The 23,329-nt window shown below is 38.5% G+C and overlaps 1 protein-coding gene and 1 long non-coding RNA gene across 2 annotated transcripts; one reads left to right on the plus strand and one right to left on the minus strand.

Moving 5' to 3' along the window:
* Positions 1 to 351: 351 nt before the first annotated feature.
* Positions 352 to 23,180, minus strand: ccndbp1 (cyclin D-type binding-protein 1). Its single transcript, XM_030134484.1, has 11 exons — positions 23,005 to 23,180; positions 18,374 to 18,433; positions 17,431 to 17,510; positions 17,187 to 17,268; positions 15,857 to 15,953; positions 15,359 to 15,432; positions 14,380 to 14,456; positions 11,093 to 11,349; positions 8,895 to 8,955; positions 7,213 to 7,259; positions 352 to 1,099 (listed from the first exon to the last, which is right to left on the minus strand). The coding sequence occupies exons 1-11, from the start codon at positions 23,090 to 23,092 to the stop codon at positions 991 to 993; spliced, it is 1,032 nt and encodes a 343-aa protein (XP_029990344.1). The 5' UTR covers positions 23,093 to 23,180; the 3' UTR covers positions 352 to 990.
* LOC115419613 (uncharacterized) lies at positions 6,499 to 21,899 on the plus strand. Its single transcript, XR_003935451.1, has 4 exons — positions 6,499 to 6,511; positions 12,868 to 12,877; positions 18,227 to 18,228; positions 21,775 to 21,899. It is a non-coding gene; the product is annotated as an uncharacterized LOC115419613 (long non-coding RNA).
* Positions 23,181 to 23,329: the final 149 nt, after the last annotated feature.

Below are 23,329 nucleotides of genomic sequence, written 5' to 3' on the forward strand. Positions count from 1 at the left end.
GTTGATTGTTGCTGCTGTATGAATAAAGTCATATCTTCTCTTCTGGTTATTATATTCATAATTATATTTTCCTGGTGTGACCCTCTTCAGAACTGGTCTGAATGTGGAACCTAAACTAAAATGAGTTAAACATCCCTGATTGTTCAAATCTGATGTTTTCATCCCGTTGGTGTGCCGGTTTTGGTACACAGGCCATAGGTTTGACACCTGTGTTAGGTGAAGGAAATCTAACTCATAACTCAACAGTGACATGAATGAACACTGGCCTCTGGTGCTCTGCAGGGGAAATGCGAGCTGTGCACTGTGAACGGTCCAGCTCATGTTGCATCATTTGAGACGTTTTCAAAAAGGTCTCAAACACAAACCAACACTTCTCTTTATTTTTAACAAAAAAAAAAACCCTCTACAAAACAATGTCACACAATAACATCAGCAAACCAGTGAAGACGACAACTGATCAGTAACTCCTGTGACTGATGAGGACGATACACCATCAGGTTCAGGTCTTCTAAACAGAGCACAGACTTTGTAAATATCTGCAGTAGTTATTTCAGCTACAGCTCATCAAAACCACTAATAAACCATCTCACCCTTTAAATATTTCATATCAATACAAATACAAAAAAAGAGGATTTAGAACAGAAATCCTAGTGAAAAGTATCTTCATTTATGTATTTTGATCTGGTTTTGCTCAGATGAGTGAGTCCATGCATGTTGACCCGCAGAGGAGTCTGTGGTTCTGCTGTGGTTGTGCTGACACACACTGTGTGCACAGATTAACCCTGTGATTTCATGCGTATTTGCATATATTTGACACACCTGGTTCAGGAGCAGGTTCATACAGGTTTGTGTTCGGAGTAAAACACTGAATACAGTTCACGTGAGATACAAATGAACTTTAATTCTCACTGAGCAGCGCTGAAAGCACATCTAAGGTCACACACCCACATGCACGCACGCACACACCCATACACACACACACACACACACTCAGCTGCCCTGCTGGATGAGGTCTCGGGCCTTGTGGAGGTTGTGGTCCACTGCTCCATCTAAGAACTGGACCCAGACCAGCTCTGCCTCCCCACACACATGACTGGACCTGCAGGAGGAGAAAACACAAAAAAAAAAAAAACACAATGCTTTAGTTCATTTGAATGTGTGTTTTTACATCTACATGTAGACAACCAGACTCAGCATCCATATCATAATTGTTATGAAGCTGAAAGAGTAAGCAGACATAACAATATGCGCAAAACTTTACCAATATTTACTAAATGTCGAAAAAACAGTAGTGGGTAATGCCAGTTTTTCCATTAAATCGCAAATGTGATGATTTGTTTATTTATTATTGCGAGATGTCACGGGAAGTCATTCCGTAAACATGGTAACAAACATAAATATCACACCGATTTACAGATATATTCATTTTTCTCTCATAGCACCCTCTTGGTCCTGGATAATGCCTGCATTTCTCTATTGTTTTGAATCTAGAATGCTTGTTACCCCTCTATCCCGTTCTAAATTCAAGAATGATTTGGTTTTGTCGTATGTCCACACATACTGTGCCATGTTTGTTTTAAAACTCTTCTTCTTTGCTTGTTGTAACATCCATCAACATCCGTTATTTTTTTTGTTCACCTGACTCTAGTTTAGGGATGCAACGGTACAAGTTATCCACGGTTCAGTACGTACTGCGGTTCTTGAGTCACAGTTCACGGTATGGTTCGGATGCAGAGACCGACTGTACACTGAAACATAACTGGGAGCTGATGGAGAGCCTTAAGGCTCATTTATGTTCACTTTACGTACAAAAATTGGTACGTCCATTTTCAACATTGTTATGCGTCACTGCCTTCATACTTCCATGCGTCCTATACATTGGAATGAGCTTTTCTTAATCAATCCACCAGAGGGCGCTGCTCTTGTTTAACGTACTGGTCAAATACCATACAGAAGAGTGAAGTTTTTTGAGAAGAAAGTCAATAATAACAAACATGGCAACAACAGAGGACGTTTTACTAATATGGATACTAATGTTGACATTGAGAAGGGTAGTTGTCATAAATATGTCGGCAGCTCACACAGTTGCTCTTTGAAAAGTGCCACTATTCTCCGTCTGGGTATGGATCTGCAAACTCACGGAAAACAGAAAGAATTATGTACGTAATGTACGCAGGCGACAGGCAGAATGCTCTGTCCGTAATCATCTGTTTCTAACATAGAGCATAAAGGAGTCCTTACTCAGAACTGGATCCGAGTTCTGTTTAAGTCAAACGGTCTGGGTGCAGCGCACAGCCAGGGCTCTGGCCGCTGCACCCAGCTGGGCTCCACGTCCAGCTCCAACCAAATGACAGTAGAATTCCGTACGTCAGAAGTCTTGCAAAGCTCCAATATAATGCGAGTTGTCTGGAAATGTCATTTGCAAATGAGAAATGAGCCCTACCGCAATACATGCTCATACTGAACCACTAGGGTCGTACTGAATGGTGTGACGTGTACCATTGCACCCCTACTCTAGTTGCGCAAAAAGATCTTTCCATTGCAGTTGTGTGCGATATACCAAGTTAGCTACCGAAAAACCACCTCTTGCAAGTGCAAAAACTTTTCATCAAAAAACAAGAGTTTTGCCAAAATTGTTGTATTGTTGTATTTTTATAGGTATATTCATGCAATTTAAGGGTCAATGGAAAAGCGACTTCTGAAAGTTTGCGCAATTACTCATACATTACTACGGAAGCGTATTGCATTCACAAAAAAAAATAATTTCGGCTCTGTTTTTCTGAATTAATGAGATAATTATCTCATAATTACGAGAAAAAATAAGTTTAAAAAAAAATCGGCGCTGTTTTTCTGAGTTTATGAGATACTGTTTCCTGAAAAAAAAAAAAAAAAGCTCTGTTTTTCTGAGTTTATGAGATACTGTTTCCTGAAAAAAAAAAAAAAAAAGCTCTGTTTTTCTGAGTTTACGAGATACTGTTTTCCCGGAAAAAAAAAAAAAAAAAAGCTCTGTTTTTCTGAGTTTACGAGATACTGTTTTCCGAAAAAAAAAAAAAAAAAGCTCTGTTTTTCTGAGTTTACGAGATACTGTTTTCCGGAAAAAAAAAAAAAAAAGCTCTGTTTTTCTGAGTTTACGAGATACTGTTTTCCGAAAAAAAAAAAACCAGATAGACCTGTTTCTACTGAACACATGACAATACAAACACTTTAAATGTGGAATCTTAGTGTTCACAGACCTGTTTACTGCAGGTCATGATAAAAGGCTTGGTTGAACTCCTGCCATTCACAGATGAACTGATGACAGATCGACTTGTTCAAACATGTCACCAACGCTCTACCAAACACACCTAAATACTGACATTAACTTTGTGCCAGTTTCACTTCAGGTAATTTCAACTGACACCTGCATCACTCAGCTCCCACACATTCCACCATCAGAGCCAGTACAGTGTCTGTGGAGTCACTGTTCATTCACACCAGTCCCTCCTTAACCCTGTGGTATCCCACCCAGACAGGCCCTTCCTAACCACCTCGTGTGCATAACAGGTACACTTGCACAAAGTAAAATAAAAAATTCATACAGTTTGTTTTTAACTCTCTTAAATTTTTCATATTTCATCAACTTGAGCCATAAACAAAAATACCAACTACTCAACAGCTGTCATATTTTTAACCCTTTAAAAACCATGTTTATCATGTAAACAAACCCGATAACATTTTTTTTTTCAACATACTACATAACAAGTGGTGCTAGGCACAACAAACCCCGCCCCCCCACATATTGTAGCTTATTTTGGCATCGATCCAGCTGATGTCATCATGTCTATGCGTGTGCTGATGCCAGTATATCAGTTGCATCTATATATGTGCCAAGTCTGAAGTAAATTGAAACAAAATTGCTGACTTAAAAGACATTTGAAATTTCGCCCATTATAAGTAAATGGGAGCGAAAAAAAGATGTAAAACATTCATAACAAATTTGAACTTTGACGTACTTCTCCCAAAATGTAACCACATCTATTCTGGGTCACTGGCAATCTATAAACCCAATTTGGTATGAATTTAACCAACAGTTTTGCTGCTACAGACATGTGAATTTTTGCCCATTATAAGTAAATGGGATTTTTTTTTTTTTGTAATTCAGAAAAAGTTTGAACTTTGACCTACTTTTCCCAAAATGTAATGACATCTATTCTGGGTCACTGGCGATCTATAAACCCAATTTGGTATGAATTTAACCAATAGTTTTGCTGCTACAGACATTTGAAATTTCACCCATTATAAGTAAAAGGGGGGAAAAAAGATTTTAAAAATTCAGAAAAACATTGAACTTTGACCTGCTTTTCCCAAAATGTTATCAGATCTATTCTGGGTCGCTGGCAACCTATAAACCCAATTTGGTATGAATTCAACCAACAGTTTGCTGGTAGAGTGTTAACAAACAAACAAACAAACTGAACCAAAAATATCCGTTGCCTCCCCTTCGGGGGGTGAGGGGGCAAAGTAAAAATTAGATTACTTATTTGTTTTCATTTTTGCAGCCTCACACACCCACAGCTACATAAACGCACCCTCTCAGAGCCTTGGTGAAGAGGGGAGCAGGAGCAGTACACTGCCATCTAGTGGGACAAAAAAAAGTTCAATTTTTCCCACTTCCAAATAACAAAAAGTGACGTCACAGGGTAGAAAAAATTGTTCATGTACAAATTTAGAGCCACACCTCTAAAATGAAGCCCAGATATCAGTAAAAGCATGATTTATGCCTCAAAGGCTTATGGATCAAAAACAATGGTTATAATGGGAGTATATGTGCATTTTTGGCACACTTCAGTGAAATGTGTGAGTGCTGCAAATTTCTATTGTTTACAATGTGCAAATTTTAGTTACTGGCCAGAATTTTAAAAATCATGCAAAAATGACCAACTTTTGAATTATAACCTAGTACAAATTGTTAAAAATAATATGAACTTTTGTAACATGAACTGCAAAGTGTGCATAATATGCTCACCTGGATACTGGAGGGTTAATGCTACATAAGTGCACAGAGGCCACAGACATGAACGCTGTGGTTTACCTGGTCCTTTCAATGTGGTCCAGTTTGTTCCTTTGTAAACTTCACTATCTGACCCTGACAGGATGTAATTACAGGTGACTGTCGACAACACACAGCCTCCCAAACCCTGACCCAGTGCCTGGTTCTTCTGAATATCCATGACTTACGTGGACACATGCAGTAACACAACACACAGTAAAGCAGGATGGGTCCACATTCAGCCCAATCTGACCTCAAATGGACTGGATCAGTACAAAATCACACAATAACCTAGAAATCATGTCAACTCCAAACTTGTCTCCATGTTTTACAGTGAAAAAGTAAAATTTAATTATATCTACAAACTATCTAACTAAGGAAAGTGTAATTTTACTAATATTCTGCCTCAGTTTATCATTTCCACGTGTTCATTATAACTTACAGATCACAGTGGATCTATAAATACACAAAACATTTAAAAACAGGCAGAATATTGGTACAATTATACTCATTTATATTAAGACATTTAATTTTTGTTATTTGTTCAGATTCACAAATTTTGTGAAAAGATAGTTTCTAAATGTCAACATTTTCATGTAATTTTTATTTACTTTTTTTTTTTACAGTAAAAAAAGATAAAAATCTGTATGTCATTATTTTTAAGTTGTTCTGTTATTATTTTACTGGTTCTGATCTGTATTAGATCATATTGGTCTGAATGTGAAACCTGAACTAAAATGATTTTAACATCCTTTATTTTTAATATGTTCAGTGTAATTTTTACATTTCACTAATTCATCCCACAGTTCGGACTGAACCCGTTGGCAAGCCGGATCTGGCCCACGGGCCATATGTTTGACACTCCTGTTGTAAAGGATACCTGTGGGTATTTTTGGAAACCAGTACCTGAGGTGACCTTAGTGATGCTTGGATATGATCCACAACAGTGAACTTCTACCACAGTGTTTGTCTAGTCTTTGGTTACCTGGTTTAAAGCAGTAGTGACTTCTGATTTGATTACAGTGTCACTACATCTGCCCAACTGTCGTAGAACAGCAACATTAGCATCAACACCCTAATGGGGGGTGCAACGGTACAGGTAGCCCAAGGTATGGTCTGCATCTTGGTTTTTGGGACACGGTTTCGGTACGTGTTTCGTGCATAAAGAGAACTGCTTTTTTTCTCCCAAAATTATATTTTTATTTTGCTTGTCAGCAAAAACTGAATTTCACAGTAGTAACAAATTATATCACTGTACTGAATAAAATAACACTTTCTGTACTGAACAATAGAACCCTTTCTTATTCCTTGACTACTTGTATACAGTCGTATAAAACAGGCACGTGCACACACAGGGCCCAAAGGGTGCTTGCGCCCCTGCCCTTTTTGCCTCGTTGAAAAAAAGTGCCCTTTTATTTTTAATAAATAAATTCCTGTTCTGCATAGGGATGTAAACGAAAACGGTGGTACAAAAATGCCACGGTTATCTACCAGAGAGAGAGAGAGAGAGAGACAGACAGAGACACACACTCAGCGGCCTATAAAGCAGTATATAAAGTGCCAACACAGAATCAATTGCAAAACCGAAAAACCGCAGTCCATAAGGGAGCATTGTCCCGTGCAGGGTGGACTGAAAAGTATTTTCCCAAGTGCTGTTGCATCCCTATAACCCTAAACCCTAACCCGAACGTCAGGATGAATGACAGGGATTTGACATATTCATCATGGCCGTACCAGCATCCCTATGTGGCACCAAAACATGTACCTGTACCATGACAAATACAAGTACTGGGACAAATACTAGTACTGGGACAAATACAAGTATCGGGACAAATACTAGTATTGGGACAAATACTAGTACTGGGGCAAATACTAGTACTATGACAAATACAAGTACTGGGACAAATACTAGTACTGGGACAAATACTAGTATTGGGATAAATACAAGTACTTTGACAGTAGTAATCACACATGTAACTTCCACATTTGACTCATTGTCATAAACAGTAAGTGTGTCCATATTTAACGGCAGAGGTTCTTCATTATTTTTTAACATTTCATACATTTTTAAAATGGCAATAATATTACATTACTTAAATCCTGTCTCCATGAAAGGTTCCCACAGTGGAATTAGGGGGTGTGGTGAACATGATGTAAAAGGGGAAGGACCATGGAAGTCTCACCTGATAATCTGTAGAAGTTTCTTTAGGAGCGCTGCCAGTTTAGAAACCTGTAGAAACAAACCCGTTTATTTAGATCAGACCAGACGTGACTGATCCCACAGTGGTCAAGGAAGCAGCAGAAGAAAGTGTACAAAAAAAAAAAGGTACAGCATAAAGATACTGCAAAAGACAATACAATAAAATAAAATAAAAATAACAATAACAGTCTAACTTCTATGTACATATTTCAGTGTGATGTGAACAACAGAAGAACACATAGAAGTGTGGGGTTGTTCTAAATCTAAAAATATTCTGTCTGAATCTGTGCCTGTTCTCCAGTAGTTTGTGTTCAATTCAACAGGCAACAACATGTTTGTCAGTTTACTCATACCTCTGACTAGGACAAGCAAGTCAGAGTCCATTCATGTTTTTGATGTTTTTATGACAGTCTGTCTGAATCAGCCGGACAGATTTGGTGAAACTGGGATTCATTTCAAGTACAAATCAGGAAACAGGACATTTGTGCCTCCAAAACATGATTTAATTCCATAATGTTCATGAAACATGCAGATGGTTCCTCTGAACTTAACAAATATCATGAGTCCTGTTTTTATACACTTTAACTGGAATATTTACTTAATGAGTGAAATAGACAATGTACATTCAACCCAATCACACAGCCTAACATTAACCATCATACCTACCCCTAACCATCATACCTAACACTAACCATCATACCCAACCCTAGACATCACACCCAACACTAACCATCATACCTACCCCTAACCATCATACCTAACACTAACCATCATACCCATCCCCAACCATCATACCTAACACTAACCATCACACTCAACCCCAACCTTCATACCCAACCCTAGACATCATACCCAACCCCAACCATCATACCCAACCCTAGACATCATACCCAACCCCAACCATCATACCCAACCCTAGACATCATACCCAACTCCAACCATCACACCCAACCCTAGACATCATACCCAACCCCAACCATCATACCCAACACTAACCATCATACCCAACCCTAGACAGCACACCCAACCCTAGACATCATACCCAACCCCAACCATCATACCCAACGCTAACATCATACCCAACGCTAACCATCATACCCAACACTAACCATCATACCCAACCCTAGACATCATACCCAACCCCAACCATCATACCCAACCCTAGACATCATACCCAACACTAACCATCATACCCAACCCCAGACATCATACCCAACACTAACCATCATACCCAACTCTAGACATCATACCCAACCCTCATACCCAACACTAACCATCATACCCAACCCCAGACATCATACCCAACACTAACCATCATACCCAACCCTGGACATCATACCCAACCCTCATACCCAACTCTAACCATCATACCCAGCACTAACCATCGTACCCAACCCTAGACATCATACCCAACACTAACCATCATACCCAACACTAACCATCGTACCCAACCCTAGACATAATACCCAACACTAACCATCATACCCAACACTAACCATCATACCCAGCCTTAACCATCATACCCAACACAAGTGTTTAATTGTCCAATGTGTTGTCTTTGAATCTTATGGACAAATGTTTGTCCCGATCAGTAGTTTTTCCCCCTCTGGGTGTGTGTGTGTGTGTGTGTGTGTGTGTGTGTATGCGCGCGTGCGTGCGTCTTACATTGTTTTCCACACTACTGTAGTCCATGGGTGGGTAGAGAGAGAGAGCCAGGTCATCAACACTGGGGAGGAAACAAACATACATTAGAGAAGATCTTTTCTTGTGTGGCCTCTTGAAAAATGAGGCTTATGCTGTTGGGGGAAACAGCAAGGGTATATCCCTGAAATCCCTCCACTCCTCCTCTGCTATAATAAAGTAAATAAATGACATAATGCACAAAAGACACCAACTTATTGTTATTCAGAAAGAAGATCGTGGATAGATTGAATATGAAATGTGGCATTGTACAGAAATACCCATAACTATTCATTTGACATTTTCAGAACATTATCAATGAAATGATCATGAGATGATCCTTATTATCATGGAATGCACCTCCATAAGCAACAATACTTTGCTGAATAATGTCAGAAAAGATATTAGATATTTGTTAGACAATCAATGTGAACCAAGTTTGAGCTTGATTGGCCAACTACTTCCTAAATAGTGTAAAAAAAAAACAAAAAAAAAAAAAACAAAACTGATTTTTCAACAGAAGCTCCCCCAACCATTTGGAAAAAACATACCACCTGGTGTCAAAGTATGACATCATGTAAACTCAAGGTAGTGGCCTGAAGAAAGAGACAATCAATATGAACTCAGTTTGAACTACATCGACCTGATGGTGATAGAATAACAGTCAGAGATCCAATTTTTCCCTACAAAACTCCACCTAGTGAATGAAAATGACACCATAGGAACTCTGGATGGTAGCCAGAAAATGGACATTCATAAGACGATCAATATGAACCAAATCTTATCTTGATTGGCCTATTATTACTTGATTTATGTCCAAAAAACTGATCTTCAGCTAACATTTGGATGACTTATAATACTCATACCATAGCTGAAATCGACAGGGTTCTTCCACAAGGGGTCCCCTATGATGGTTATCGAGGGATAAGAAGTCCAACCAAATCTTTCCTAGTTATCACCAAAACACCAAGGATATTTGTTGGTGGCAGCCATCGGGGTAAAACCATTTTTTCCCTGAAATGTTGCTTCAGGGATATAATAAATAACTTATTTATAAAAGCAGAACAGAAGCCAAGTCCAGGTTCAAACAAAAGATTCATCATGAGATGAAATTACTTTTGCAACTACTTGTAAAACATCAGACTGAAAAACTTTACATTAGCTGACTAGTCAATACAATCTGAGATGATTTGACTAAAAACATAAAAAACCCACAGACAAGGGGACAAACAGTTCAAAGCCACCCGTGCATGCTTCAGAGGAACAAGGGGTTTATGGGAATTTACACCATGAACCCAAAACCACTCTTCAGTCCATTTCTTATGTCTACTTCATCAAAGAGGTAGGAAAATGATGGATCATTGAAACATAAAACAAACTGAGATTTTTTTCCCCTTTCTTTAATTTAACAACTCTACCTTTGTGTCATTTACACATTTGTGTATCATTTATATGTGTGTGTGCATATGGTTTTAATAATGCAAGGAAATAAGTCATGCATTTAGTCAATGCATTCATTAGGTGCCAATTTCAACTATTTAAAGTTCTCTATCTTTAGTGTGGATCGACCAGTATGTTTTCAGGACTGATGGTCTTATTTCATCAAATAAACCCAGGGAGTCAATTACAGGCTGGGTTTTGGATTCTCATGACTAAAAATAGGTAAGGGCTGCTCTTAAGATGTAGGCAGCACAGGAATAAGGCTGCATCAATCACTGGTGTCAAATCATCCATTTAAAAGTAAAGCACTACACACATTTAAATATAATATACGAAGGCACTGTGGAAACATTACAAATATTCACAATCATTCATTTATGCACAAATGTGTTCTTCCTGCAATTTACAGACAAGGCCAAATCATGAATTGAATTGGATAAACAGTGACTAGAAAACAGGATTCTGACAGATTAGATTTGGATTGGACCTCTAACAAACGGGACCAGATTTACTTCAGGCTCACTGGCTTTTCAAAGTGATGATATGCCTTTTCCAAGATTCAAGAATGTTTATTGTCATTATGTGCACATAACCAAATTTTTCTCAGAGGTAGTTCTCAGCTAGATAAAAAAAAAAAAATTGTAAAATTTGCCAGTGTTGACTTGAGAAGCTTTGTAAATGTGCTTCTGTATCCTCACAGGCTGTGAATGTGACCCTGTGCAGGGATGTGATTGGTCTCCTACCTGGGGCTGACGCCCTTGCCCATGTCAGCCAGGTCATCCAGTTGGGCCAGGGTCTGAGCTGAGGTCACATCACCGTTAGCTTTTACAGCTGACGTTAGCTTCCGCAGGCACGCTGTCGATGCCTTCATCAGGCCCTGACACGGACCAATCACCTGCCGGTCCTTGTCTGACCAATAGGTGTCCTGGTTGCCTCGTGGCTCCTCCCCTTCGTCATCATCGAGGACATCGCTGAATGGGTCCTGAGCGTCGGAGAGCGCCTGAGGAGGGGGTGGCATTCTATTTATAAACCTTGCAGTTGTAAAGGTTCAGCGTTATGATAAATAAAGGTTTATTCTGAATGCTAAATGTGGTTAAATTAACTAGTAATCTCTACTGTTAGTCTTCAATAGAATCTCACAGTTAGAATAGAGTAGAAAATCACCTCACCTTTTAACCACTGCAGGTTTGTATTAAAGGTGCTTTATCTACAGTGATGTAAACCTAGTCAAATAAAATGTGACACTCGGTACTTATAGACTGTAATATTCATTTATTCCTTTTCAAAACCACTTAGTCACTGGGGTGGTGGCATCCCAACCACCCTGGATGTGTCACCATATACAACCAACCATCCACACCTTAAACTGACTGTGAAATATGCTTTTATAATTTAAATGTGCTAAAACATCAAAACTGAAGTGAAACTGTTGGCGGAGCTTATTAATATCCGGCCCCTCCTGCTCACTGATATCCTGCCTACCCAGGGATTAATGCTGAATTTGAAATTAAAGGTAATTATAAATTAGATTAAACACAATTACTGTCCTTTTTGGGTCTTTCAGTCAAACCATGACCTGCACCCTTCTGCCCAAGTCCTAACTTTCAATCTGATCACACTTTGTCTGATGAATTGGGTGAATAGGTTTAAAGTTTAAGTTTATTCAGTCATCTTCCATAATACAGAACATACAATCAATGAGGTTGATTTTAAATCAACCAACTGCGAATTCTGTTGAGACCAAACAGGCTTAGGCAGAAGCTAAATGCTTATTTACGCCTTGCTTACATTCAAAACAAAACCAGTTTTAGGATACCAATCAATATATCAAAAATCATTCTTGCTTGTATCCCTCAAAAATATCGTGTTCCAGGAATTGGTTGGACAAAATGTAAAAGTCAAAATTTTCAAACATTTTTGCAAAATCAAAAATGTTTAATTCAGCCAATTAAACTATGCACTTCACCTCTACTGGTGGTAAAGAAACTGTGTGTTGAATTTGAAAAGAATCAGGTGAATCATCTTTGTGGAATCTGGGACAGAGACAAGACTCTCTTGTGTTACTGTATATTACCCACGATGACTGAGTGGGAGTATAAACCTGTGAAGACCACACATGAAGGGAATGTGACGACCTGAGTTGAGGGCGACTCCGCCTTCGTGGTTGGTGAAGTATGGGCATTTCCAACTGAGTCGGTTAATGCAGTAACATCTGCTGTCAACCTAACCAGTTTGTTTGTAGATGTTCTTCTTCAGCCAACCTCAACATTCTGAGTGTGTCCTCCCTCCTGATGTGTTGCAGACCTCTCTGATCCACCACTAGTGTTTCCGCATCCATATAGACAAGGCAGATGTCTTTATTCTGTTACTGTTTCCATTCCTTTTCCATGGTACTTGTGTACATCCGCAGAGCTGACTGAACTCACTGATTAGAACCAAACACTCAGACTTCACCATGTCAGGGTTCAGGATTAGACTGGGAGCTTTCTACAACAGATTCCAGGATGTCCACTGAGAGAACAGGTACAGTAAACAAACATATCAACACAACCAGAAAGATGTTAAACTGGGGAGACGCTGAGATCTGCACTGATCTGATCAAATCTGCAAAGCTAAAAAAAACATTACTGCGCTCTGTTCATCCTCCATTGTTGTTTTGAGAGCCAACACCGCTATGCTCAGGGTATTTCCGACGCACAAGTTATACGTCACACTGTATGCTGTGCTACGTCACCACCCCTTTGATTCCGGAACACAGGTCTGCTGTGTAAAAGTCCAGCCTGTCTCACCTCTGTTGCTCCTTTGCCTTGGCTAACTAAATCGGTCAGTGGTGGCAAAAAGGTGGGATCACCATCTCACATTTTTCCCGGGATCTCTGTGTAAAAGTGGCTTATATTTTCAAGGTTATTTTGATGGTACAACTCACAAAAGGTTCAGTTACAGTTTCGTCATTGCTCCAGAGCATCTGCATCATCTTCTGCACTGGCACTATGCAATTTCTGGTTTTGTGTTGTAACACGTACACAAAAAGAACTACAAAATTTGACTGCTTTATGGCATACATTACATCCCCCCTCCACCTTCAAAATACAAGGCAGGATAGTGAAGTTGTAAGTCAAGGAAAGCTACAAATAGGCTAATGGCTTCATGGCTGAAGCAGCAAGAAAAGCAAAGAGGGTAAAAGTGTTTTCTGAAGAAACAAAGAAAAGAAAGCGTGAGAGTGATAAAATAAGAGGCCAGCCAGACTAGGGTGAATATTGGCCCAGCTTTAACTGGCTGGCATGACCTGAAAGAGGAGGAGCGATATCCCACCCATGGAGACCTGGACCTGTTACTGTTGGACTAGGAAGGATACATTCTTCTATAAAATCTTCTGCATTTAAGCTCATTATGTTTCAGGTTGTGTTATTGAAATCACAGCCTTCCATTTATGCCCATACATCAAGTTATTCAAGCAGTAGCCTTCTGCTGTTTTATCAAGCCAGTAGCCAACATGCTAAACATTTTTTTCTTTTCCGATATTTTTAAAAATAAAACAGTAATGTTTGTATAAAATGCTATAAGGCTACTTTACCTGGCCTGAAGACACGGTTGAACGCACATTTACCGTCTTGCTTCAGGACGTTTGCTGGCACCAATGGCTTGTCAACAAATGCGCAAGTATTACCAAGATACAGATTTTACGATATTTGTTACAGACAATACCGCTTCTTGACTTTAGGGGGACCCCACGAGCAAAAGTTCCATGGTGTTGTTTTAAAACAGCAAACCAGTTTTCTTTCTTTGCTTCAGTGTGTTTTAGAAAGACAGTAATTTTACCTCACCAAAACCCAGAGTTGCTTTGTCAACTGTTTCCCTAATAGTTGGTTCGGTTGGATTATTTTATGATTAGTGAAGTAACCAGTCAAAGCTGCAATACACAAGTAACTCCTGTGTACTGTGAAGTCAAATGGCTTTGAAGAGAACAGACAGGGCCAGACGATGCATTATGCATAATGTTCATGGCTATCCTCACCTGGGCAGAGTTTACCTGTTCAATTTCCTCTAAGGCGTCTTTCACCACTCCAGTCTGAGCAGACAAAACCACCAGCACTGCAGCTTTATTATCTGTGGAAAAACATGATCAACGTTGTGTTTTGACTTAATATCTTAAACTTGACATGTGTGCAAATATTTGGAAGTTGTGTAGCTGTTACAGTTATTTTATCCAAAAATCAAACATCTGTTATGTAACTTGCAAAACACGGAACAAAATCAAAAATGTGCAGAATAAGTGTTCAGGATGAGATTCCACAGAATCATTAGATGCCAATTTCTTTTAAACTGAAGTAAAAAATCCCCACAATAGTTTTAAAAAGTGTTTTTATGAGAGTCTCAGTTTATTTTCCATTTACAAAGATGATTGTCAGTGTTACTGGTAGGTTTAGACCCTAATACATTTGCATGCAACTGAACAGACCTAAACCCAAACAGATCAGGTTCATATAGGATGTTGAATCAGGTGCTGAATTAAACTCATATTAATTCATGACATAATATTGGAAAATATTGGAACATAGTTATTGTCACTTGTGATTTAAAAGTTTAAGTACAGTTGTTTAATTTTAATTATTTTAATGGACGGTATTAGACTTCGAAAACAATGGGAAAGTTTTAGAATCAAATTTGTCTGTTCCATAAAGGTTGATTTATTACATATGTTGCTCCGTATTTATTTATTTTTTCTCATCTGGCAATCAAAAACTCCTTCAGTGTGAGTTTCAGTGATGATTTTGACCACATTAATCAGAAACAAGCCAATACTGGGGTTGAAGATGTAAATGTCATCTTATCAAACCAAACTGAATCCACCAAACATCCCATCAACAGCAGTGACTGGTACAAACAGTCAACGCCGAGTGGAATTAAGTCTGGACAGGAGCATTGGTCGCCACAGTCTGCTAGTTCACGGGTTATTCAACAAAAGTAAATATTCCCATGAGGGGGAACAATATTTGGTCCTGACTAACCTTGTGGTAACTGGGTGAACTGGTCACATGCAGACCAAACAGTCCCTGTGGATGTGAGCTGGTCCTGGGTCAGACTACAGAGGAACAAAAGAAACAACCACAATAAGAGAAGAAAGCCAGAACAGTGATGCAGCAGTAAATCTGAAACTGTTTTTACATGTTTTAATAACCATCTGTCGGGTTGGGTAGGTTCAGAAAGGTTTGTTACTGGAACTGACACTGACACAATTGGTTTAATACTGGTTCCTGAACAATCTTGTGTTGGATACAAACAAAAATTCTCTATTATGATAAAACAAAACCACAATACACACCATGGTTCAACTCTGTAGTTGACTAACTTGTATTTTCTACATACTACATACAAAATAAACACATGTGCATTCAATGACATTGTCAATATTTACTCTTTTGTTACTGAAATCTAGAACCATATGCACTTCAGTCAGAACGATAAAGTACTGGTATCCAACCCTAACCGTGAGTCCAAACAGGTACCTCTGCAGCGGTGAGCTCAGTATGACCTCCACCAGCTGAGAGACGCCCTCCAGAACCTCCACGGTGGCATCTCTGATCTGCCGCCGTAGAGTAACACCTAAGAAAGTAGAGACAAACTTCAAACCTTTACCAGAGCTGTTTGTCAGTTGAGTTTATATGTTATTATAATAATAATAATGGATTGAATTTCTATAGCATTTTTAAAGGCACACCAAGCACTTTTCATTTTCAATGCATTATTCATTCACTCTCACATTTCTACACTGGTGGAGGTAAAACCAGGGATGTCCCGATCCGATCTTGAGATCGGTATCAGCTGCCGATCTGGCATTTTTTAGAAGATTGGATCGGATTTAGTAAAGAGATCAGGCCAATCCGGACCCGGTTTTGGGGCAGAGGGAGGGAGTAAACGCACGTCCTGCTCCTTCAAATTAAAGTTTATGAAGGTAGGGAAAAGAAAAATTAGCTGCACAAAAGCAGGAGGCTTAGAGGAATTAGTAAAACATCTATAGGTTTCATTTTCACTTTAAGGTCCGGTAGTGATGCACGAGTCAGGTTTTTTTCAACCCGCAGGGCTTTTGTGGAATTATTTGACCCTACCCAACCCACCCCACAAATAAACTGATATTCTTTTGGCCCGACCCGCGAGTAACCCACTGATGCGCACATCACTAACGTAAAGGTGCAGAACACACCCCCATATAATACCTGGATGGACCTGTCCATAGACGCACTACAGCAGTGGCAAACATACAGCACGCGGGTCAAAACCAGCCCGCCAAAGGTTCTAATTTGTCCTATAGTATGAATTTGGAAAGTGCAAAAATTATACTAAAGTTATTAAGAGTTAAAGGTGTCATACTTGCTTTAGTTCAGGTTCCACATTCAGCCCAATTGTGATCTCAAGTAAAATAATAGCATAAAAACCTATAAATAATAACTCCAAATTGAAATCAAAATTTTATTGTAAAAAGTCAGTATTGGATCGGTATCAGATCGGTATCGGCAAAACTAACCCTTAAAAAAATTGGATGGGAAGTAAAGAAATCCAGATCGGGACATCACTAAGTAAAACTACACCTGCATCCACAGCTCTACCTGGGACAGACGAAAGTGTGGCTGTCAATCAGAGCCAACAGCCCCTCCCACCACCAAACACTCATATATCTTGTTTATTTCTCATTTATTTCACAATCAATGCTGGTATTTTGCGAAAGATAGTTTCTGTGCCACAAGCAGTGATAAAGAAAATGTATCAGGTGTATTTGTACTGATCATATCACAGTTATTGCTATACACCAAGATACAAGATGTTACACAGAGACGTTACCTTGGCTCTTTGGTAACCAGTAATAAACAGTAGACAGGGTCAGGACACTCTTCAGGATGGAGTCAGCCAACTTCTCTCCATCCTGCAGTACATTTAAAGAAATAAGGAGATAAAATTCATGAAAAAGCAAGTAATTAAGTATTCAATTTAAAGTCCAAACAAGTAGGACTACAGTCTGACACCCCTGCTGCATTACTGTTGTAACACACCTAATCTGAGCAGATAATTATGGAGACTCTCTGACCTGTAGTGATGGCAGCGGTGGTTTGGAGAAGGCCAGGCTGATTTTAGTCACTTCCTGAGACACAGATTTCACTGCCTGATCTGAATGCAGAGGAGAAACATACTCAACAATCAAGGCACATTCTGGGTTTTGGCAGCTTGAAATTTAACATCAACTGTAAATGCAGTGACTGTGAATCCACATTTGTCTCCAACATGTCAGTAGATTTAGAGTCTCATAGGACTCTACACAGATTACACCTAGACATTAGTCTCAAAATGTTGTAGATGTCACAGAATATAAAAGCTATTTATGACAATGTTTCACATGATAGTTGACTGATGATTGTATTTGGAGCAGAAGGAGGGTTCATTTTATTAACCCATGCTACTTTGGTGGCAGCTCCTAAATAAATTTTTCTCTATATTTAATCTTACTTAAGTTATTCCCTTATCCTCTGTATTTTGTGTTTTTTAAATGATAATCGAGTATTTTCACGGATCATGTAGATGTTCATAAAAGCTCAGATTAAAATTAAGGGTTATTATATTAGAAAAAGAGAAAACTGAAGAAAAAAAAGTGACTTTTTCAGCAAAGATTTCATTAACTGAACACAAGCCCAGTTTCTCCATCCACTGTCACTGATCAAACTCCATGGGTTTTACTGGTGAAACAATTTTGTAGAAGATGACAGTGTTTCCATGTTCACTACGGAGCCTCTGAACGTCCAAATAGGTCATATCTGATGACCATGAGAAGATGACAAACTGTATTTTACACCAATAATTTACATGGATTGATAAGATTAGTGGAACAGAAGTTAATATACATTTCAGATCAGTAAATGATTTTGCTAGCCAGCGGCTGTGTGAGTCTTTAAGGGTTAAAATATAAAAATGGGTAACTTACATATGTCATGAGAAAAAGGCTGAAATGTTAATGATGATGATAAACAATACTCAACTCAGCGTGCCCCAGAAGTTGGACAGGTTGAATGCTCCATCTGATGTATTTGACTCTCCATCTATGTTGGAAAGAACAAACAACACAATGCATCTGTTTGGGTGAAACAGTTTTAAACCTCACAGATGAAGTCACCACAGATGAAGACAACTGTGCAAAACTAAAAGACCTACTCAGTATAAAAACATTTTCGAGTACAATTCAAGAGCACCCAAACATGAAATATGCTGAATCAATGCATACTTTGGGCTATCACAAAACTGAAACCTGAGTTGACAATTAATGATCATGCAGGTCATAGTAGTTCACAATATTATAATCTGTTGTTTATGCAACCACTGTAGTGTAAGTTTAATTATAATTTTGTAATACACATAGAGCTTATGAAGAAGATGAGGAATAGAACAATCTATTGACATTGACAAAATTTATCAAAGTAAATGCAGCATTAGTTCTCTACTGAACACACGAGGAAGAATAATGGGATACAACAAGATGATGCTATTAAAAGCCCTTGACAAATTATGGTGTTATGTGGAAATAATGACGCAATATGTTTGTTCTTCCTCTTCCAACTGTATTGACACTGGTCAATTGATACAACTACATACTACAATTAGACATTAGAACTTTTATGCCTTTCATTTTTGTGACAACTACTGGTGCAGCTTCAACTAAACCATCAGCTACAGATGTTCAAACCCAACAACAGATTAGCCAAGTATGTGGCACAAGAATTAAATAACATGTTTATGTGTATGGACCTGGCCAAGCAGTGCTGGATGGACAGCCATACTACATTTTTGTTTGCCCTTTCACAACTGTTTTTGGTAGAAAGATGAATGATACCTCATTTTGCAGGGAATAATGAGCACTTTTAGATGTGTGATTGAGAAAAAATGTTTTAACCTAATTTTCCAGCTTAAAAATAGTTTAAAAAAAAAAAAAAAAAAAACCCTCAGTAATGGATGAACAGAAAATTAACATCTGTTTTTGGCCACTTTATAAAATCTGCCTTTAAGTGCAGTTCCAATTTTCATAAAACTATAAAATCTTTACTGTTTGTCCTCTAGGGTGCCTATTTTGCAAAAACAGCAAAAAGTTTGTATTTCTTTTTTCAATATGTAAGGGCAGAAAATAGCAAGAGTTTTGCTAAGTGTTCAAGTTGAGAGGGGAGAATAATTACAAGTTTCAATTGTTTATTCACCATATTCATTAGTATGAACACTGTATATATACTATCTACAAAGTCAAATACCTTAATAAACTAATTTAATACATTTTAACATATGCAGTGGACATAAAAAGACTACACAGCCCTGTTCAAATGCCAGGTTTTTGTGATGTAAAATAATGAGACCAAGATGAATCATTTCAAAACTTTTTCCACCATTAATGAGACCTATAACCTGTGCGAGTCAACTGAAAAACAAACAAAAATATTTTAAAGGGAAAAACAAAAATTAAAAATGTGCTATAACTTGGTTGCATAAATGTGCACCCCTTTGAGCTAATACTTTATTGCATCACCTTTGGCTTTTAATACGGCACTAAGTCTTTTTGGGTAGGAGTCTGTCAGTGTGGCACATCTTGATGTGGTCATATTTGCCCACTCTTTCTAAAAATGCTCCAAATCTGTCAAACTGCGAGGGCATCTCCAGTGTACAGCCCTCTTCAGATCACCCCACAGATGTTACATCGGACTCAGGTCTGGACTCTGGCTGGGCCATTCCGATACCTTCATCTTCTTCTGGTGAACCTAGGGCTGTGCGATTATTCTATTTTAAAATAGGATTTTTTAATTTGGACGATTTTTTTTTAAAAAGGTAGATCATCAAATCGACTTAATCTCTCTTGTGCCTCCAAGCCACACACTTCTGGGCTGTGCACCTCAGGGCTACCGTAGGCTCCTCCTCCTAACTGTGAGAGCGGTCTTTCACAGAAGTCTGTGTAATGACCACGGACCTTAAACCTGTGATGGGCCTGCAGTAGTGATACCAATGTAAGCCGTGGTCCACGCACAGATCCCCTAATTCAAATATAGCTGGATGGGGATCACTCATCTTACGTTGTCCTGCACAGATCCATACCATCTTCCAATCTGGGTCCGGATCTGGGTCGCAAGGGCAGCAGCCTTAGCAGAGGAGCCCAGACAGCCCTCTCCCCTACCACACCTCCACCAGCTCCAGGGATATAATCCCTCCAGCGTGTCCTGGGTCAGTCTCTTCCATGCATGGATCCCCCAATTTAAATATAATCACATGGGGATCACTCGTATTACATGGTCCATGCACGCACGCACGCATGACTGATGCCTGTCACTGACTTACATTGGTATCACTTCTGTGGGCCCATCATGGAAATTTCAGGGATTCTGTGATACCATCACAGATTTGAAGTAGGGAGCAGTGCCTTGCATTAAAGGCTGCTCACAAAAACGACATGCTGACCTCTGCTGTCTTGTGTAGTTTTACCCAAACATCAAAATTGCAACCGAAAATCAAGTTTTTAGAGGAAAAAACTGGGATTTTATTTTTGACCAAAATCATGATCAAAATCATCATCTATAGGTGAAGCCATTCTTTTGTTGATTTGGATGTGGGCTTTGAATCACTGTCATGCTAAAAGATGAAGTTCCTCTTCATCTTTCTAGCAGAAGCCTGAAGGTTTTGTGCAAACACTGACTAGTATTTGGAATTGTTCAAAATTCCCTCCACCTTGACTAAGGCTCCAGTTCTAGCTGAAGAAAAACAGTCCCAAAACAAGGTGCTGCCACCACCGTGCTTCACTGTAGGTATGGTGTTCTTTTGGTGATGAGCAGTGTTGTGTTTGTGCCAAATATACCTTTTGAAATTATGACCAAAAAATTCAACCTTGGTTTCGTCCGACCATAACATATTTTCCCATATGTTTGGGAGATTTAAATGTCTTTTTAAAAAAATTAGCCTGACCAGTTTTCTTTTCATCAGTTTTGGAGGGATGTCCAGTTCTCAGTAATGTCACTGTTGTGCCATATTTTCTCCATTTGATGATGACTGTCTTCACTGTGTTCCATGGTATATTTAATGTACCCTTCTTCTGACTGATACCTTCGAAAAATTAGACCCCACTGATGCTTTGGAATCTCTCTGAGGACCATGGCTTGTACTGTAAGATGTGACTACAAAAATGTCAGGAAAAGCCTACTAGAACAGTCCAACTTTATTTGGAGTTAATCAGAGGCACTTAAAATGGTGGCAGGTGTGCACTGACTACCATTTAACATGAGTTTAAGTGTGATTGGTTAATTCTGAACACAGCCACATCCCCAGATATAAGAGAGTGCGCACACTTGTGCAACCACATTATCTCCGTTTATTTTTACTTCTCCTCCCTAAAAGATTTCAGTTTGTTTTTCAATAGAGTTGTAGAGGCTATATGTTTCATTAATGGTGGAAAATAGTTTTAAAATGATTTATGTTGGTCTAATTTTTTTGCATCACAAAAACCTGGCATTTTAACAAGGGTGTATAGACTTTTTATATCCACTGTATTTATCTCTGTTTATTTGACATTTGTAACCACTGTAGAAAGAGTAGCAAAAGGTTTTTAAATTGACCTTACAACTTATTATAAGTATAATATAGATCCAACAGAAGAGGATCAAGAATGTATACATAAATTTAAGGTAAATATAATGCCATATAAGTATTTTTAAAACATTTTTCTAAAAAGTAAAACTTTTGCTGGACACTAGAAGTATTGTACTGTCAAAATATGTCTTCAAAAGGTGATTTAATTTCTTTTTTTTTTTTTTTAATCTTGATGTTAGCCTTCCCTTGGCCATCCCGTAGGCTTTTCCTCAAACATACCTCTGTCTGTTTGTTGTGATGTGTTTACTTCCATTGTTTCTTCTTCATAATGTTAGTAATATTGTCCAAACTCTCCTTAAACATTGTGGTAACGGTCTGTTCCACTATTTTACACGGAGTGATTATAATCGGTTATTTTGCATTAATTTCACAGTCGTTACACACTAGTATTTCGAGAAAAATGGCCAATTTTACTTAAGTGTAATCTAAAAGGTGTTGTAGTTTTGGCAAACCGACAACAAAAGAACTTAAATCCATTAACGTTACAAAAACTGAATATTTAACCTCCTAAGACTCAGGACATGTCAGCAAAGTACAAGCTTTTTATGTTTTTTTATTAATAAGTGCCTATATTGGAAACATCATGATGCAACAGTTTTTTCGGATGCAGTTTTTAATTTTTTATGAAATGTCCTTTGTGGTGGACAGTTTTCTTTTCTTTCTCTCTCTTTTTTTTTCCTTTTTTTTAACATATGTAAAGTTGTGAAACTCTTGTCCACAAATGTGGACAGTGGGTCTTGGGAGGATAAACAACCATTAGCTAGCTAATCTATCGGCCTAAATCTATATGAAATGGCAACGCAGGAATATAAATTAGTTATCGTACAAGAATGACTTTGTGTAATGTAAAAAGTAATATCAGAACAGAAATGCAGTCTAACATTTCAGAATTTAAGTCGAGGTAGATCTGCTATCGTTAGTACGTTCAGCTAGCATAACGTAGCTAGCTAGTTGGCTAACTATTTCTCCTACGTCACGTTTGAAATATGGCACATTTTACCTCTGACTCTGTCTCTAATACACTGGATGGAGTTGAGTAAATTCCGTAAAGTCACATAAACATCTCCAGCGCTGTTGTCACCGCTCATGTCTCCAAAATTCGTGGAGAACCTGCTGTCACCATGCGTGTTGTGGAACCAAAACAGAGGCTGGAAGTTGAAAAAGGGACATCTACAAGGGAGGCACCACAACCGGAAGTAGACCACAGAGTGACCGCTAATAGAGATGGCAGAAGTATTTAGCAGAATAATGTACTTAGAAGCAAATTTGCATCATTGGCCTAACATAATAAAATGTTAATTCATTAAAGAATCTTATAGGATATA

This window comes from Sphaeramia orbicularis, chromosome 5 (genome assembly GCF_902148855.1).
Source record: "Sphaeramia orbicularis chromosome 5, fSphaOr1.1, whole genome shotgun sequence".
Lineage (NCBI taxonomy): Eukaryota > Metazoa > Chordata > Actinopteri > Kurtiformes > Apogonidae > Sphaeramia > Sphaeramia orbicularis.

Bases quoted from the DNA above. Each gene is read 5' to 3' on its own strand.
- ccndbp1 (XM_030134484.1), bottom strand. From the start codon at position 23,092: ATGAGCGGTGACAACAGCGCTGGAGATGTTTATGTGACTTTACGGAAT. The intron at 18,434-23,004 runs GTAAAATGTGCC...TTTCCAACATAG, and splicing joins TATTAGAGACAGAGTCAGAG to ATGGAGAGTCAAATACATCA. The intron at 11,350-14,379 runs GTAAACTCTGCC...CCCCCTCCTCAG, and splicing joins CCTTAGAGGAAATTGAACAG to GCGCTCTCCGACGCTCAGGA.